This window comes from Micropterus salmoides, unplaced genomic scaffold (assembly GCF_014851395.1).
Source record: "Micropterus salmoides isolate LMB-PRFRI ecotype aquatic unplaced genomic scaffold, ASM1485139v1 Ms_hic_scaffold_17, whole genome shotgun sequence".
NCBI classification, from domain to species: domain Eukaryota; kingdom Metazoa; phylum Chordata; class Actinopteri; order Centrarchiformes; family Centrarchidae; genus Micropterus; species Micropterus salmoides.
In genome coordinates this window covers 1,072,624-1,090,865 of record NW_024040817.1, presented here as the reverse complement: position 1 = coordinate 1,090,865, position 18,242 = coordinate 1,072,624, and the positions used below count along the sequence as shown (strand labels likewise).

At 39.7% G+C, this 18,242-nt stretch overlaps 2 pseudogenes and 4 gene segments (V, D, J or C); 5 read left to right on the top strand and 1 right to left on the bottom strand.

Moving 5' to 3' along the window:
* On the bottom strand, positions 1-910 carry LOC119907422 (annotated as a pseudogene).
* Positions 911-1,582: 672 nt separating this feature from the next.
* On the top strand, positions 1,583-2,060 carry LOC119907421 (the record flags this gene model as incomplete). The annotated part of the segment is given in 2 exon segments: positions 1,583-1,634; positions 1,741-2,060. Coding segments are annotated over 2 exon segments (372 nt in total), but the record flags the coding sequence as incomplete, so codon positions are not given.
* Positions 2,061-3,417: 1,357 nt separating this feature from the next.
* On the top strand, positions 3,418-4,084 carry LOC119907419. The segment is given in 2 exon segments: positions 3,418-3,472; positions 3,689-4,084. Coding segments are annotated over 2 exon segments (360 nt in total).
* A 6,700-nt stretch (positions 4,085-10,784) lies between these two features.
* On the top strand, positions 10,785-11,514 carry LOC119907892. The segment is given in 2 exon segments: positions 10,785-10,836; positions 10,944-11,514. Coding segments are annotated over 2 exon segments (384 nt in total).
* A 3,534-nt stretch (positions 11,515-15,048) lies between these two features.
* LOC119907510 lies at positions 15,049-15,532 on the top strand (annotated as a pseudogene).
* Positions 15,533-17,181: 1,649 nt separating this feature from the next.
* LOC119907509 lies at positions 17,182-17,660 on the top strand (the record flags this gene model as incomplete). The annotated part of the segment is given in 2 exon segments: positions 17,182-17,233; positions 17,341-17,660. Coding segments are annotated over 2 exon segments (372 nt in total), but the record flags the coding sequence as incomplete, so codon positions are not given.
* Between the last annotated feature and the right edge of the window lie 582 nt (positions 17,661-18,242).

Genomic DNA, 18,242 nt, shown 5'->3' with positions numbered 1-18,242 from the left:
TCAGGACTGGGAACACTGGTCTCTCCTCAGTGTCTCTGAGACCAGAGCCTGGGAGCCCTGGGTGGCCTGCAGGTCACAGAGCCCACCTTCCTCCACTGGTCTGCAGGGAGCCTCAGGGTGCTGCTCCAGCTGTAGCGGCCGTCCTTCTCCAGCACCCCGGGGCTCCTGCTCTCCTCCCAGCTGCTGCTGCTGCTGCTGCTGCCGTCCACCTTCCAGGCCAGACTCCAGTCTGAGGGGAAGCCCTTGTTGGCCAGGCACATGAGCGTGGCCTTCCCCTGCTGCAGCTCCTCACTGGAGGGGGGCAGCACCGTCAGGGTGGGACGGACATCACCTAGGAGACACCAATCAGCTTAGAGGACACCTTTACTGTGTGAGAGCTGATTTTCTCCTTTAAGGAGTTTCTGTCAGATGTTTTTTCTGCTCCACCAGTCACTCACTCACACATTGTTTCACTTCCCTTTAAGAAGCCTCTCATGCAAATCAGCACAGAGAGAATCATCATACAGAACGACCTGAAATATATCAAACTACACTGGAAATAAAAAGACAGACCTTCACGTTAAAACTGTAAAACTTCATAAGCATAACTGACTGAAGTATTTAGTGGAAGTATAAATAAACAGAAAATGAACCGACTGCATTCAAATGTTCTTCATCTGTATTTCAATCACATTTCAACATTTTAAAGTAACCCATCTTGATCTTTGCTCTGTTCAATTAAATAAAATGAATTAACTTTTACTTAAACAGTTATTTTTGTGGTATAAAATGTTATACTAACCTTAGCGATCATTTTTACATTAAGATTAAAATTTATCTTCTCTCCAACCAAATATCAATTTTAAAACTTTACAATATTTTATTTTGTATTTGAAAACTTACTTCCAACATCCAGTCTGGTTCCTCCACCAAAAGTCCAGCACAACAGTGATACAAACTCATTGAGCCGGCGTACAAAAACCTCTCACTGTAGAGAGACACGGCTCTCTGACTTTGTCAGACTAATCTAAAGCTATCAAGATGCAAATTTAACTTAACAGTTGGAAAGACGGACTTAGAATGTTAATTAAATTACAATTTTGAATATATATTGTTGAAGTGAACTTTGTCTTAGTGCCAAATATGCATGGAAAAGTTGAAAAGCAACTACAAATTTTCACTACAGTATTGAATATACATTAATATAAATAATAATATAAACATGTTTTGATTTGATATGTTAATTTTGAATTATTATTTTTTTATCCTATCCAAGATATTGGCAAATATCTTCCACCTCCATGCTTCTAGAAACAAAATATGTCTAGAAGCATGAAACCAAAATGAAGTAAAATAGTTTTTATTTTTTAAATGTCTTATCAATACTCAGGTAAATTGATTGATCCATTGATAAACAGCATCATCAGAGTAATCCAAGTCCTGTTGAAGTCAGTCAGAGCATTTCCATAGAGAGCCACTTTGCATCAGCAGCACCATGCTCCAGTGCTCTGGGAGAGTTTATAGTCCTGAGAGTTGAACACTGGATGACTGACAGCTGTCCTTCATGACAACAGAAGCCACAGAAATCCTCCTCATCAAAAACATGACTTTGATCTGCGTCCTCATCTGGACTCTCCTCTGCTGCTGCTTCACAGGTAAAGTCCAGAGAATCAAATCCTCTCCTCTATGAACATCCGTCCCTCTGAAATGAAGCCCACAAAACCATGACGCTGCTTTATGTTTTTGTCTCTGTATCCTCAGAGTCCAGAGGCCAGGTCACAGTGACTCAGCCTGGAGCAATGCGCTCTGCTCTGGGAGGCTCCGTCTCCATCAGATGTAGGACCAGTCAGGATGTTCTTGTCTATAACAACAACCACCTTTTAGCCTGGTACCAACAGAGAGATGGAGAAACTCCTAAACTCCTCATTTACTATGCTAGCACTCGAGCATCAGGGATTCCAGGTCGTTTTACAGGCAGTGGATCAAACTCTGACTTCACTCTGACCATCAGTGGAGTCCAGACTGAAGATGCAGCAGTTTACTACTGTCAGAGTGTTCATAACATCAACAGTCAGTGGTTGTTCACACAGTTAAAAAGTGTCGTACAAAAACCTCCCTCAGTCAAACTGAACAGAAACTGAAGTGACTGCTGCAGCTGGAAGCTACTGCAGAGACTGATACACTTCACTGAGGACACACACACACACACACACACACACACACACACACACACACACACACACACACACATACTGTCATATGTGAGGTTGAAGATTTCACAACTTTTGCTTTAACCACCAATGAACATGTAGCAAAATAATATGACAAAAAATATGAAATCAAATTACTTTGTCCATCACAGCTTCTCAACATCCATTCAGATCTTTTTATGATCCCACTGTCTTTTCTGATTTGCCAAATAATCCAGAGTAGCCAGCCTGGAAAAGCAGATAAGAAAAGTCTTGTTCATGACCTTTGACCTCAGCCTCATACTGGATTAAAGCAAATTCATTATATACATTTAATTAGAAATATGAAGACACAGATTGACATCAGAAACATTCAGGATCAGAGACTGCCCAACACAACCAGTACATCCCTGAAAGCACAAAATAGTATTTTAAATATATAAACTTCAATCATAAAAATTCAAAAGAAAGAAGTAACCTTCTTGATGTAACTATATCCGCATATACTAAATAATATCGAATAACACATTTTCTCCAACATGCAAATCAAAACTCCACAAATACACTGAGACTAAATTTTTATTCTTAACCTTGGAAATGGCAAAACAAAACTCCCCACAACATCCATCCACTAACTGTTGTGGAGCTTTCAATCACATCACATGATCTTTCTTAGCAGATGGAGTCACCCAGTTTTCAGGAAAATGTAGATTTTCAAATTCCTATTTCTCTGCATTTTTAGGACTTCTTGGCTTCAAAGTTAAAATATTCCATGACAGCTGGGTGAACTCCATCTGCTGAGGAAGATCATGTTATAAAAACAGTAATGTAACTGATGATGACTTCCATGTTTTCTGGTTGGAGTTTCTTAGGAAGCTCTCTGAGATCGTCAGACTCAGCATCCCCTCAAACACCCAACACTACTTTACTTGAAGAACTTTCCATATTACAGACACCTAAAGATGTCAAACCTACATTGATATTAATGTCACTAATCATGGTCTAAAACACCATATTACCATATTACATGTAGAGGAAGTTTTCAGTATCATCTACATGTAAATATGTAAATATGTAGATCAACGCTCTCAGCACTGAGGGGGAAACACCATGATATGTTGAGGACAGCTACAGCTCACTGACTCTGTGTGTTTGCATATGTGTCCTGCCTCTCTGCTCCCAGCCGTTAAGAGGCCAGTGTTGATCAGTGGCTGTCCAGGCCTTTCAGAGCCACTGACACGCCGGCAGCACAATGATGATGTCACTGATTCTACTGCTGGCCACCCTGGGGCTCCTTGTTCAGGGTGAGACTCTCTTCTGAAAACTTTGCTTCAGGATGCAACCAGGTTCACCACAATGATGTTCTGCTGTGATGGAGAAACACTGAAACAAGCAGCATTTACCTTCTTCCATCTGTTCTCCATGTTAAAGAAATGAGACTCTTCTGTTTGGATGTTGATCATCTTTCTCCAAACTGGATTTGTCTCAATAACCCTTCTCCTCTTTTTCATGTTTTCCAGATTCATCAGGAGAAATCATCCTGACTCAGTCTCCTGGATCTCAGTCTGTTGTTCCAGGACAGACTGTCTCTCTCAGATGTAAAGCCAGTTCACTTATAGGTGATGACATTAACTGGTACCTTCAGAAAGCTGGAGAAGCTCCAAAACTCCTCATTTATGATACTACAGCTCGTCAGCCTGGAGTTTCAGATCGTTTCAGTGCAACAGCCCAACAGACTGACTTCACTTTGACCATCAGAGGAGTCCAGACTGAAGATGCAGGAGTTTATTACTGTCAGCAGCGTAACAGCTTCCCACTCACACAGTGATACAACGTCGTACAAAAACCTCTCGCAGCTGGAGAGGAACTGATTCAACAGCTGCACAGAAAATTAAACATAAGACATGACAAAAATATTTCTCATAATTATGTGTAAATTAATAACATTTCAAACATGACAGTACTGCATTTATGGACCATGATTTTGGGTGAAGAATACATTTATAAACTTCTCTAACTTTTAGTCAACTGATGTCAACTGTGTCATTAGACAGTTCATACAGATGACAATTCTTACTCTTTTTAATAAATTCAACACAAAACTCAGTGCAAAAGTAAATCACTACAAATGAAATTGTACTATAAAACTCAGAAACTAAATGTTTAATAATGAAATTTAATCCACTTTGTAAATAGTAACCCATTAGAAATCATCTTCATCTTTTGTTTTACATTTGTGCTTGAGATGTTACTAAAATACGTTTATGTTTCAGATTGCCTGAATGTTATATCCATTTATGCTGATGTTTCCTGTTATTCTTTTCCTGTGCTGTAAAACTATATATTCTGTTTTACAGTTATGTAAAGGTAATTTTGAACAGGACTTTCACTTATCTTTCTTATCCACATAAATATGCTTTATTATAACATTGAAAAATGAAAACATTATCATGTTGTACTTATGTAGTTATATGATTTCAGACATTTTTAATAAAATTAAAATTAAAGACTAGAAAATGTCTATTAATAAGCTCTGACAGTAGTTTAATAATTTTAATTTTAAAAAGAATAATACTTCTGTTTAAATAATAATATCCTCAGAAACATTTTGATTTGAACAAAACCATCTTTATTATCTGAAAAAGATAACAGAGTCAGCGTGACTATGAATAAGAAAATAGTATTATTTAAAACTTTTATCTGAGAGAGACAGAGTTACAGAAAGCAGATTAAAACCAGTAGCAGAGTCAGGTCAGGACTGGGAACACTGGTCTCTCCTCAGTGTCTCTGAGACCAGAGCCTGGGAGCCCTGGGTGGCCTCACAGGTCACAGAGCCCACCTTCCTCCACTGGTCTGCAGGGAGCCTCAGGGTGCTGCTCCAGCTGTAGCGGCCGTCCTTCTCCAGCACCCCGGGGCTCCTGCTCTCCTCCCAGCTGCTGCTGCTGCTGCTGCCGTCCACCTTCCAGGCCAGACTCCAGTCTGAGGGGAAGCCCTTGTTGGCCAGGCACATGAGCGTGGCCTTCCCCTGCTGCAGCTCCTCACTGGAGGGGGGCAGCACCGTCAGGGTGGGACGGACATCACCTAGGAGACACCAATCAGCTTAGAGGACACCTTTACTGTGTGAGAGCTGATTTTCTCCTTTAAGGAGTTTCTGTCAGATGGTTTTTCTGCTCCACCAGTCACTCACTCACACATTGTTTCACTTCCCTTTAAGAAGCCTCTCATGCAAATCAGCACAGAGAGAATCATCATACAGAACGACCTGAAATATATCAAACTACAGATTTAAAATATCAAATTTCTCTTCAATAATTTCAACTATACATTAATTTAAAGCATTTAGAGGAAACAAATACAGAAAATGAACTGACCAGAAGGAAATGTTCTTCATATGTATTTCACTCATCGTTACCAACGTTTTTAAATGATTTCAAACAAAATTTCTAACAATATATGCAACATTTGGAAGTACCCATCTTTATCTTCTATCTGTTCAATTTTACCTGAAGAAAGTTAATTTTATTAAATCCTAACAACAGTTATTATGGCAGTGGAAATTTCAAAACTAATCTTGGCATACATTTTTACCTTAAGATTAAAGTTTGATCTTTTCACCACTTCAGGGTGTTTGAATTTCAGTATGACAGGTATGTGTAAAGAAAAGTTTAGTCAAGCTTCTCTGAGTTAGCCTCCATGGTAAAGGAATAGATATAAAAACATGAACAATAAAAGTATTGTGCCTCAAACGTTCAAATCGTGAATTTAAAGCATGATTTGACAATGCTGTATTTAGTATTTCAGCAGAAACTCCAACATCCAGTCTGGTTCCTCCACCAAAAGTCCACCACAGTGATACAAACTCATTGAGCCGCCGTACAAAAACCTCTCACTGTAGAGAGACACGGCTCTCTGACTTTGTCAAACTAAACTAAGGCTACAAGCCTTCAAGCTACAACTTTACCTTTAATATTGTAAATAGTGATTTCTCCTCAGGTTTAGCCTACTGTTCTATATTTAATGGAACGAGTTTTTGAATTGGATTTGCTGAAGTGAACATTTAATCTTAGTGCATAATATTTTATTAAATATTATACATTAATTTAGAAAGTCAAATAGTTTCTTGGCATGCTGAATATAAAAGAACAAAAACAGCTCTTAAAATAAAAGTTTGTTAAAGGTTGACTTACTTCCAACATCCAGTCTGGTTCCTCCACCAAAAGTCCACCACAGTGATACAAACTCACTGAGCCGTCGTACAAAAACCTCTCACTGTAGAGAGACACGGCTCTCTGACTTTGACACAAACAAACTCAACAACATGGCTGTTTCTTCAGCTCTATGTTAAATATGAAAATAAGACAGCGTAAAATTTCCAGAATGCATGTTTTTATTTGATATATTATTTTAAAATGAAAGTTTCTTATTCTTATTTAAATAAGATAAAGGACAATTTGAAACAACATATGTCTAGAAGCATGAAACCAAAATAATTTATAATATATATATTAAATAGTATATATATTATATTAAAATAGTTTTTAAAAGATTTATAATTAATACTCAGATCCATTGATAAACTGCATGATCAGAGTAATCCAAGTCCCTGCTGGAGTCAGTCAGAGCATTTCCATAGAGAGCCACTTTGCATCAGCAGCACCATGCTCCAGTGCTCTGGGAGAGTTTATAGTATTATATATATATATATATATATATATATATATATATAGTACTATCTATGGCATCATTGATTTTTTCTATGAGATCAAGAATCGCCATACAAGTGGTGCTCTTTTTCCTAAATCCATCCTGTGATGAAACAAGAATATTACATTTTTTAAAGTAATTACTAAGTCTAGTATATACAATTCATTCCAATACCTTATAATTGGTGGACAATATAGATACGGGTCAATAATTGTGCATACTATTTTTATCACCTGACTTAATAACTGGTACAATTCTAGCAATCTTTGTCATTTTGGGTACAGCCCCACAAAGTAAAGAAAGATTAATAGAGTAGACGAGAGGCTCCGCAATTTCATTTACAATAGATTTAAGAATTATGCTACAGATTTCATCCGTCCCAGCTGTGTGGGAACTTTCCATGTTCAAAATGATTTTAGAGAGTTGATTTTTGTTAGTGTATGTTAAAAAGAATGAATTCATATAATTGCCTTGCAGTGAAAGTAGCACCCTTTGGTTGTCCAGTTTTGTTGGAGAGGTCTTTACCTATAGAGATAAAGTGACTGTTAAAGCTATTAGTGAGATCTACACTGTCAAGATCACTACTAGCATTTCTGATATTGTATTTTGTTTTGATGTCGGGAAGTACAGTGGTTTTGTATCCACTAAGGACTTCATTGAGCACCTTCCAGGATCGTTTCTGATCACCTTCAGCAGCCTTTATAAGCTCGGTGTAGTGTCTTTGCTTACCTATTCGTATTACATGTGTAAGCTTATTTCTATATTTCGTATATGATTCCTTATGTGCATCACTTCTTTGTTTTGATGGATTTTAAAATATCCCTGGTATGCCACACTTTCCGATCTACAGCACCACTTTTTATGTTCTTTCGGGTATTGTACGATCAATGGAGTCAGTTAGCTCATCAATTAAAACATTATATGCAATGTCTGGGTCTTTGCAATTATATATTGAATCCCAATTTTTGGCTTTAAGATTTTCTGAAAAGTTTTTGTTTTAAAATGTGGAAAATCAGTCTTTTAGCAAAATCAATGAAAAGTACAATGGGAAAATGATCTGTAGTATTACACCTGAATCCATACTAGCATTGTCAATATCTGAAATGATGATGTCAGTGATTGATCTGATGGATTCCATTACCCTAGTATATGAATTTATGGTGGGGAAAAAAGACGAAGAATAAAGAGTATTAATAAAATAATTTTTTGCCTTCTCCTCTTTTGAGATTTCAATATTGACGTCCACAAGAATAAAACATTTTCTTATTTGTATTTATCAGATATAAAAGTTAATCTAATTTGGTTTTGAAAATGTCATGGTCAGAGTCTGGAGGTCAATAAATAACTCCAACAATGACATTTTTACATTTGTCTCAATAAATTGACAATCCGAGTGACCATCTTCAATACTGAGGTAATCACAAATACTTACGGAGTGTCCTGAATCTACATATAGACATACTCCACGACCTGGTCTAACTAATCCGTTTTGTTATACAGCTTATAACCATCGAGATTAAGAATATCCAGGTATGATGTGTCATTAAGCCAGGTTTCACTACAGCCAATCACGTCAAAACTACTGCCTATACTAGCCAAAAGAAAGAACAACATGATGCCCACACAGACTTCTAGTGTTAAGGTGTAAAAACTAATACAGTGGGGGAAATAAGTATTTGACCCCTTGCTGATTTTGCAGGTTTGCCCACTTACAAAGAATGCAACGATCTATAATTTTAATCATATGTACATTCTAACAGTGAAAGACAGAATCCCAAAGAAAATTCCAGAAAATCACATCATATGAATTTATTAAAATTGATAACCATCTGATGAGGAAAAACAAGTATATGACCCCCTACCAAACAGCAAGTATTCTGGCTCCTACAAGCCAGTTAGTCTTTCTTTAAGACACAGCCCCAATCCCAACCAATTATCTACATCAATACACCTGCCTCACCTCGTTACCTGTATAAAAGACACCTGTCAACACCCAAACAACCAGCATCCAACATCACCACCATGGGCAAGACCAAAGAGCTTTCTACGGACATCAGGGACAAGATTGTTGATCTGCACAAGGCTGGGATGGGCAACAAGAGAATCGGAAAGCAACTTGGAGAGAAAAGATCAACTGTCGGTGCAGTTATCAGGAATGGAAGAAGCACCACACCACCGCCAACCTCCCTCGGTCTGGGCCTCCACACAAGATCTCGCCTCGTGGGGTGTCCCTGATCATGCGAACGGTGAGGAATCATCCCAAAACCACAAGGGGGGAACTGATGAATCAACTGAAGGCAGCTGGGACCACAGTTACAAAAGGAACGGTTGGTAACACACTACGCCGTCATGGATTGAAATCCTGCAGCGCACGCAAGGTCCCCCTGCTCAAGAAGAAACATGTACAGGCCCACATGAAGTTCGCCATTCACCACCTGGACGACTCAGAAGTGGCCTGGAAGAAGGTGATGTGGTCAGATGAGACCAAAATAGAACTTTTTGGCCTCAACGCAACTCGTCGTGTTTGGAGCGCAAAGAACACCGAGTACAACCCAAAGAACACCATCCCCACCGTCAAGCATGGTGGTGGCAACATCATGCTTTGGGGGGTGCTTTTCAGCAAAGGGGAAGGGACAACTCCATCGTATTGAGGGGAGGATGGACGCGGCCATGTATCGTGGAATTTTTGGACCAACATCTCCTTCCCTCAGTGAGAGAGCTGAAGATGGGTCGAGGATGGGTGTTTCAGCACGACAACGACCCTAAGCACACCGCCAAAGCAACAAAAGAGTGGCTGAAGAAGCACATCAAGGTTCTGGAGTGGCCTAGCCAGTCTCCAGACCTGAATCCAATTGAAAATCTTTGGAGGGAGCTTAAAATTCGAGTTGCAGGCGACAACCTCGGAACCTGAATGATTTGGAGGCTGTCTGCAGGGAGGAGTGGGCCAACATCCCTGCCGAAATGTGCACAAACCTTGTCACCAACTATAAAAACCGTTTGACATCTGTGCTGGCCAATAATGGCTTTTCTACAAAATATTAACATGCTGTTTGTCCAGGGGGTCAAATACTTGTTTTTCCTCATCAGATGGTTATCAATTTTTATAAATTCACATGATGTGATTTTCTGGAATTTTCTTTGGGATTCTGTCTTTCACTGTTAGAATGTACATATGATTAAAATTATAGATCGTTGCATTCTTTGTAAGTGGGCAAACCTGCAAAATCAGCAAGGGGTCAAATACTTATTTCCCCCACTGTAGGTATTGTCTTCGACTGTTCGGGGTCAGCCCTAATAATTAGTTACATTATTTTGTTGGTCGATTGCGTGTTCTGTTTAAGTGAGCTCGTCCTGCATAGCCGAAGTGAATCTTCTCAAAAAAATATGATAATATAGAAACTTTAATGAAAATCTTAATCCTTGACAGCACATCAACTGAATGCAAATGAAACATTAAGAAACAGACAGAAGAGGGAACAATGAATATCAACCTCTGAAACGTGAGTGACTCTGAAGAAATAAATGTGATGTGAAGAACAATGCAAACAGTAAAGCTTCAGTTACAAATCAGTATCAACGTGTCTCCACTACACAGCAGGAAATGACAGTTCGGTGTAACCTGTAATCTGTTCTGGCAGTGATGTGTAATGGATGCAACATTAAATGGCTGAAATGTGCATTAACTCCATTCGAAAAAACAGAAAAAGTAATATAGTAACTTCTGCAGCTAACTTCTAAGCTCATGTCCCTGCTGGAGTCAGTCAGAGCATTTCCATAGAGAGCCACTTTGCATCAGCAGCACCATGCTCCAGTGCTCTGGGAGAGTTTATAGTCCTGAGAGTTGAACACTGGATGACTGACAGCTGTCCTTCATGACAAGGAGAAGCCACAGAAATCCTCCTCATCAAAAACATGACTTTGATCTGCGTCCTCATCTGGACTCTCCTCTGCTGCTGCTTCACAGGTAAAGTCCAGAGAATCAAACTCCTCTCCTCTATGAACATCCGTCCCTCTGAAATGAAGCCCACAAAACCATGACGCTGCTTTATGTTTTTGTCTCTGTATCCTCAGAGTCCAGAGGCCAGGTCACAGTGACTCAGCCTGGAGCAGTGAGCTCTGCTCTGGGAGGCTCCGTCTCCATCAAATGTAGGACCAGTCAGGATGTTCATGTTTGGAGCAACTACCACCTTTTAGCCTGGTACCAACAGAGAGATGGAGAAACTCCTAAACTCCTCATTTACTTTGCTAGCACTCGAGTATCAGGGATTCCAGGTCGTTTTACAGGCAGTGGATCAAACTCTGACTTCACTCTGACCATCAGTGGAGTCCAGACTGAAGATGCAGCAGTTTACTACTGTCTGAGTGAACACTATATCAACAGTCAGTATGTGTTCACACAGTAAAAAAGCATCGTACAAAAACCTCCCTCAGTCAGACTGAACAGAAACTGAACTGACTGCTGCAGCTGGAAGCTACTGCAGAGACTGATACACTTCACTGAGGACACACGCACGCACACGCACACACACACACACGCACACCAATGCATTAGCTGAATCAAAAGAAATTGGACATTATATTAAAACTTCATTCAGCATAGTTTTCAAAAATAAATAAAATTCTTAAATTGATAAGAATGTTTAAAATGTAATTAAAAGTTTTACTGCAACAAGATTTTTCATTGGAGTGGGTTTTATTCAGACACTGAAGACTTCAAGAATAGCTGTGAATACATCACATTTCAAATATCAGACACAATATGTGACTATTGATCCATTATAAATAGCATCATCAGAGTAATCCAAGTCGCTGCTGGAGTTAGTCAGAGCATTTCCATAGAGATCATACAGAGTAATTCAGCATAGTTTCAGCAGAGAACTGACCCAACATTACAACCATGTTTCGCCAAAGTGGTAGGTGACAACAAGAAAGCAAGTGGGGGAAAAAGTCACTTATTTCTTAGATAAGGATGTCTTGCTGATGGTCACCACTCTTAGCAGCTGATTCTGGGTGGGATGGTGTGAACCAGATAGTTGTGCCCTTGCCAAAGGGGCAAAGGGGCACAGCATGTTTTATCTGTAGCGTGTGAGAGCAAGTAGCCCGGTCATCTAGGTGTTACAAAGACTTACCAGAACATTCTTAAACATTTCTTTTGGCCGGGTTTGAAATCAGATGTGGCTCAGTTTTTCCACAGTTGTCACGTAAGTTGTCAGGAAGGCCAAACCAGGTAATTCCCCCCGCGTCTCTGTGTCCAATCCCAGTGATTGATAAACCGTTCAATCGCATCCTAATTGACTGTGTAGGACAGAGGTCACTAATAGGCGGACCGCGGTCCGGATCCGGACCCAGCCGCCGTCCTCTCCGGACCGCCGACCTACAGCCATTTATTATTGAGACTTACTACCTCGTGACGGAGCGTTTTATTTTAACCCGCGCAGCTTTTCTAGCATTTACTGTACTGGTTTAGAGGACCAGGAAACTCACAGACCAATCGCATGTGCTCCAATCATCTCATGTGACGCTGCTCAGCCAATCAAATCTGTGCATACCGATGCTTGCGAATCGAGTCCGCGAGATTCACCAGAGACGTTTTGGAAACACACCCGAATTGAGGAGACGAAAGATAAGAGATTTCACATGACTTTTAATCAAGAATGTACAGATTTTTACATGTACAACCTCCCACGGGCAGTTCAAAATCAGAATATCTCATAGATCTCCAATATGCTAGCTGGAGCTCACGTTTCTCACTGAACAACAGAAAGCAGGAAAGTGGTAGCTCTGTAAGAGAAAATGAAAGAGAAGAGGAGGCATTACAGCTGTTCATTTGTTATGATGTGTTGAGTGTTTATTATAAAATTGGTTAAGACTACACTTCATCACTTCAAGCTACACTTTTTATTACATTTTTTCTAAAAATTAGGCACTTTAGTTTACTTAAATTTAGAATTTATTATTTGAATAGTTATTATTTATTATCCCTCCAGTTTGATGTGAAAACTGACTGAAATATTATTTGATTTGACAGTCCGTTGTTGACTAAAAACATGTGTTGATACAACTATAGGTTATAGTACTGAATGATAACGCAAGTTCGTCGTTTTGATGTTCCGGACCTTTGCTTCAGGAAATTTTCTCTAACTAGACCTCTTTGAAATCTAATTGAATACCCCTGGTGTAGGACCTTTACCTTGCACTAAGAGCGGTAACAATTACATATTTACAATGATGTGCGTAGCTGCGTGGTTCACTGAAGCCTTTCTCCTGCGCACTATTACTACTCGTGATGTTGTTAATGCGCTGACTAAGTTCTTCACTACTTTCAGGTTGCCGCGTGTCGTACAGTCTGATAGAGGGACCAACTTCCAATCTAACCTTTTCAAACAGGTACTTAAAACATTGAATGTGCGCCATGTGGTCTCATCAGCTTAATATCCTGAGTCACAAGGAGCTCTTGAACATTGGCATCAGACATTAAAATATTAAAATATTGTGAGGAAAATGGGACTGATTGGGATGAGGGAATCCCCTTTGTGCTGTTTGCTGCTCGTGACGCAGTACAAGAATCATTAGGGCAGGCGTCTGCAAATAAGTCTGGCATTGGGCCAAATTTTTCACAAGCCGTTATATGGCGGGCCAGAACAAAGTCGAATTTTTTCAAATTACATGCACGTTTAGCTCAGTCAGTACAGTGCGGGACTCCACGTTCGTTAGATTGTAAAACCGATCACAACTTACTGTGTATATTTTTTTCTCCCTTGTTAAACAAATTGAATAAAGGGACACTTTTGCACATACTCACAATAAAGCATGTGCTGCAGTGTGTGCATGCGTCCCGGCGTTTGATCCGCATTCATAAACCTACCCATGGACACTTATTTCCCTGAGAAAATTCAGAGGAATACCATCAGATGTTTGCTAACGGCTTTTTCAGAGGTGTGTCAAGCAAGCCAGAGACTTTTTTGAATGTCCTTCAGAACTCTTCAAAGTAAAAGCTCTTAATAAACTCGACATTGCTGCAAAAACATTCTTGCGCTTTTATTTTAGACTGATAGTGCAAACAAAAGAAGGCAGCGGTGTAAATTTGACACGCAGAAATAAAAGTATAAATCAGTCTTCCTCATTCAGCAGCATATCAATACAGCATTTCACCAGTCAATCCCACAATCAGTCTACATGCTTACTGTCTCTACTCCTCCACATGTACAGTACAATATAATACAGAACAGGACAGAAAGTGAGTGACGCCACGTCGCAGACTCACTGCTTCTCATGAAATGGCCACCTTTTATCTTTTATACCAGCTACTTCCTGCTTTAGGATACCAGAGCTACTGAGACGCTAATTGCAACAAAAGGTATTGTGGTGGAAAATTTTAACCTAATCTTGGCAAACATTTTTTACAGTAAACTGAATTATTTCCCCACTTCAAGCTGATGAAATTCCAGTATGACAGGAATATGTAAAGAAATGTTTTGTAAAGCAGCTCTGAGTTAGCCTCCATGGTAAAGGAGGATAAATCAAAACATGAATACTAAAAGTGTTATAATTAAAATAACATGCTTCAAACATTGAAAAACTGAATTTATAACATTACTTAACAAAAATGTATTTAGTATTTGTGCAGAAACTTAATTCCAAATTCTAGTCTGGTTCCTCCACCAAAAGTCCACCACAGTGATACAAACTCATTGAGCGCCGTACAAAAACCTCTCACTGTAGAGAGACACGGCTCTCTGACTTTGACACAAACAAACTCACCTAAATGTGTTTCCAATTGTAACATTTAGTCAGCACTATATGCAGACTAATTTCCAGTGTGCATTTGATATATTAATTTTAAAATATTTGTACGTGTTATTTCAGTGGCAATTAATTTAATTAAGACAAATTATATTTCGAAAAAAAAGGTCCATGGAAGCATGAAACCAAAATCATGTTTTTAAAATGTCTTATGAAAACTCTGATAAACTGATTGATCCATTGATAAGCATCATCAGAGTAATCCAAGTCCCTGCTGGAGTCGTCAGAGCATTTCCATAGAGAGCCACTTTGCATCAGCAGCACCATGCTCCAGTGCTCTGGGAGAGTTTATAGTCCTGAGAGTTGAACACTGGATGACTGACAGCTGTCCTTCATGACAACAGAAGCCACAGAAATCCTCCTCATCAAAAACATGACTTTGATCTGCGTCCTCATCTGGACTCTCCTCTGCTGCTGCTTCACAGGTAAAGTCAGAGAATCAAACTCCTCTCCTCTATGAACATCCGTCCCTCTGAAATGAAGCACAAAACCATGACGCTGCTTTATGTTTTTGTCTCTGTATCCTCAGAGTCCAGAGGCCAGGTCACAGTGACTCAGCCTGGAGCAGTGAGCTCTGCTCTGGGAGGCTCCATCTCCATCAGATGTAGGAGTCAGGATGTATATGTTTCAAGCAACAACCACTATTTAGCCTGGTACCAACAGAGAGATGGAGAAACTCCTAAACTCCTCATTTACATGCTAGCACTCGAGAATCAGGGATTCCAGGTCGTTTTACAGGCAGTGGATCAAACTCTGACTTCACTCTGACCATCAGTGGAGTCCAGACTGAAGACGCAGCAGTTTACTACTGTCAGAGTTATCATAACATCAACAGTCAGTGGTTGTTCACACAGTGAAAAAACCTCCCTCAGTCAGACTGAACAGAAACTGAACTGACTGCTGCAGCTGGAAGCTACTGCAGAGACTGATACACTTCACTGAGGACACACACACACACACACACACACACACACACACACACACACACAGTTCAATGAAATATCAAATCTTGTTGAAATCAATTTACTTTCATCACAGCTTCATATCTAATTCTCATCATAACATGTTCTTGTCTGATTTGCTAAATTATCAAAAGGAGCAACTTCAACTATCTCCACTTAAAGCAACATTATGTTGAATGTGTTTTTTGTGCGATTTGGTGCCCCAACTGCTTTGGAGTGTAATTCACTGCTGTTAAGGAGAACTGTATGTATGCGTTTGTCTTGATTACATTAATATCAAAAACTAGCAAGACATCAACTTTGCTGACACAGCTAAACATAAAGCAAGTGCAATAAAATAAATCAATATTCCTTATTAATCCAACAGAGAGAAGGCGAGCTCGCCGTGTGTCTTATAGCCTTTTATTGCAAGTTCTCGCCAACTTCCGGGAGCCTCTCGCTTGGTTGCTTCTTTCTCCGTCCCTCTTATGTGTATTCACCTCTGCTAACGTTATGTCCATAGAGGCCCCTGAGCCAGGTTATGTACTGTAGCAAGTAGTTTCGGCCTATTTCACAGAATAGGTATTCAAAAAACTTTGACCTGCTGGTGGAGGAAGAGGAAAAGTCAGCAACCAAAGTTTGTTTAATTTTTCCTCTGGGCACCACAAATGTCTGAGCAAAATTCCAGTACAATCAATCATATAGTTGTTGAGATACTTGAACCTGGACCAAAGTAGTGGACAGACCAACTGACCCACAGACCAACATTGCCGTCCGTAGAGCCATGGGAAGCCTAAAAATGGAAAATACTGTAGAGCACAGTTCTTATCAGACTCATGTCTGTCCTGCCTCAGTGTCACTGATGCCCTTTATCCTCTGAATGGGACATGAGTAAAAAGCCGATATAAGTGACTTGTGTAGCACCACAATAATTCCACAAGAGAGCAGCACTGGATTATAACTATACAGACAACACTACACATTGAAAGTGTGATAAGTGTGTTTTGATGCGAAAGTTTGTGTCATACAATGTAAGAAATTTGAATACTGAAATTATAAAATCTTACTAATCTGACATGGAGACAAACTCACTTCTTGGTGATTTAATAAATCTTCTTCTTTCAGTGAAGACAGCAAAACTCATTATTAACTCATTATTAAACTCATTACAGTTATTGTTTTAAAGATAAATATGAAAACAATGGAACTGATGTTTGTTTGTTTTCTACAATGTATTGATCAGAATGTAGAAAATTTAATGAAAAGGTTTGGTGCAACAAAATATTTAATTGTAGTGGATTTTAGTCTAGTTAACAACACTGAAACCTTCAAGATTTGCTGTGAATTCATCAATGTTCAAAGGTCCCACAATGCGTGAGTATCATCAGAGTAATCCAAGTCCCTGCTGGAGTCAGTCAGAGCATTTCCATAGAGAGCCACTTTGCATCAGCAGCACCATGCTCCAGTGCTCTGGGAGAGTTTATAGTCCTGAGAGTTGAACACTGGATGACTGACAGCTGTCCTTTATGACAACAGAAGCCACAGAAATCCTCCTCATCAAAAACATGACTTTGATCTGCGTCCTGATCTGGACTCTCCTCTGCTGCTGCTTCACAGGTAAAGTCCAGAGAATCAAACTCCTCTCCTCTATGAACATCCGTCCTTCTGAAATGAAGCCCACAAAACCATGACGCTGCTTTATGTTTTTGTCTCTGTATCCTCAGAGTCCAGAGGCCAGGTCACAGTGACTCAGCCTGGAGCAGTGAGCTCTGCTCTGGGAGGCTCCGTCTCCATCAAATGTAGGACCAGTCAGGATGTATATGTTTATAGCAACAACCACCGTTTAGCCTGGTACCAACAGAGAGATGGAGAAACTCCTAAACTCCTCATTTACTATGCTAGCACTCGAGCATCAGGGATTCCAGATCGTTTTACAGGCAGTGGATCAAACTCTGACTTCACTCTGACCATCAGTGGAGTTCAGACTGAAGATGCAGCAGTTTACTACTGTCAGAGTGTTCATGAAATCAACAGTCAGTATGTGTTCACACAGTGAAAAAGCGTCGTACAAAAACCTCCCTCAGTCAGACTGAACAGAAACTGAACTGAGTGCTGCAGCTGGAAGCTACTGCAGAGACTGATACACTTCACTGAGGACACACACACACACACACACACACACACACACACACATACACGCGTACCTATCCAACAGTGCACCGTCGGAGTAAACTGCCAAGTGTGGACCTGTGTTTCCAGTCCTTTTGAAGTAAAATAAATATAATACAAAATTTACTTTTACTGTCTTTTAACATAATATTACTGCAAATTTGCTTTTTTTGGCTTTTTAAAGAAATTGCCAAGAGGGGACTTAGATCCTTAAACGATAGCTACCTATCCAAGAGGGGACCTCCATTGTTATGCAGTGGAACTGTCTGTGCTCATTCTCACCTAATGAGTGTTTTTACCTTCAAAGACTTTCTTTGTTTCTTTCAAAAATGGATAATTTAACTTTAATGTGAGCAATGTGTAAACATTTCACCGTGATCCAAACTTTAATCACTTTAACTGAAAATAAATAAACTTTAAGCTTTAATTCAGAAGTAACTTTGCTGCATGCATTGAT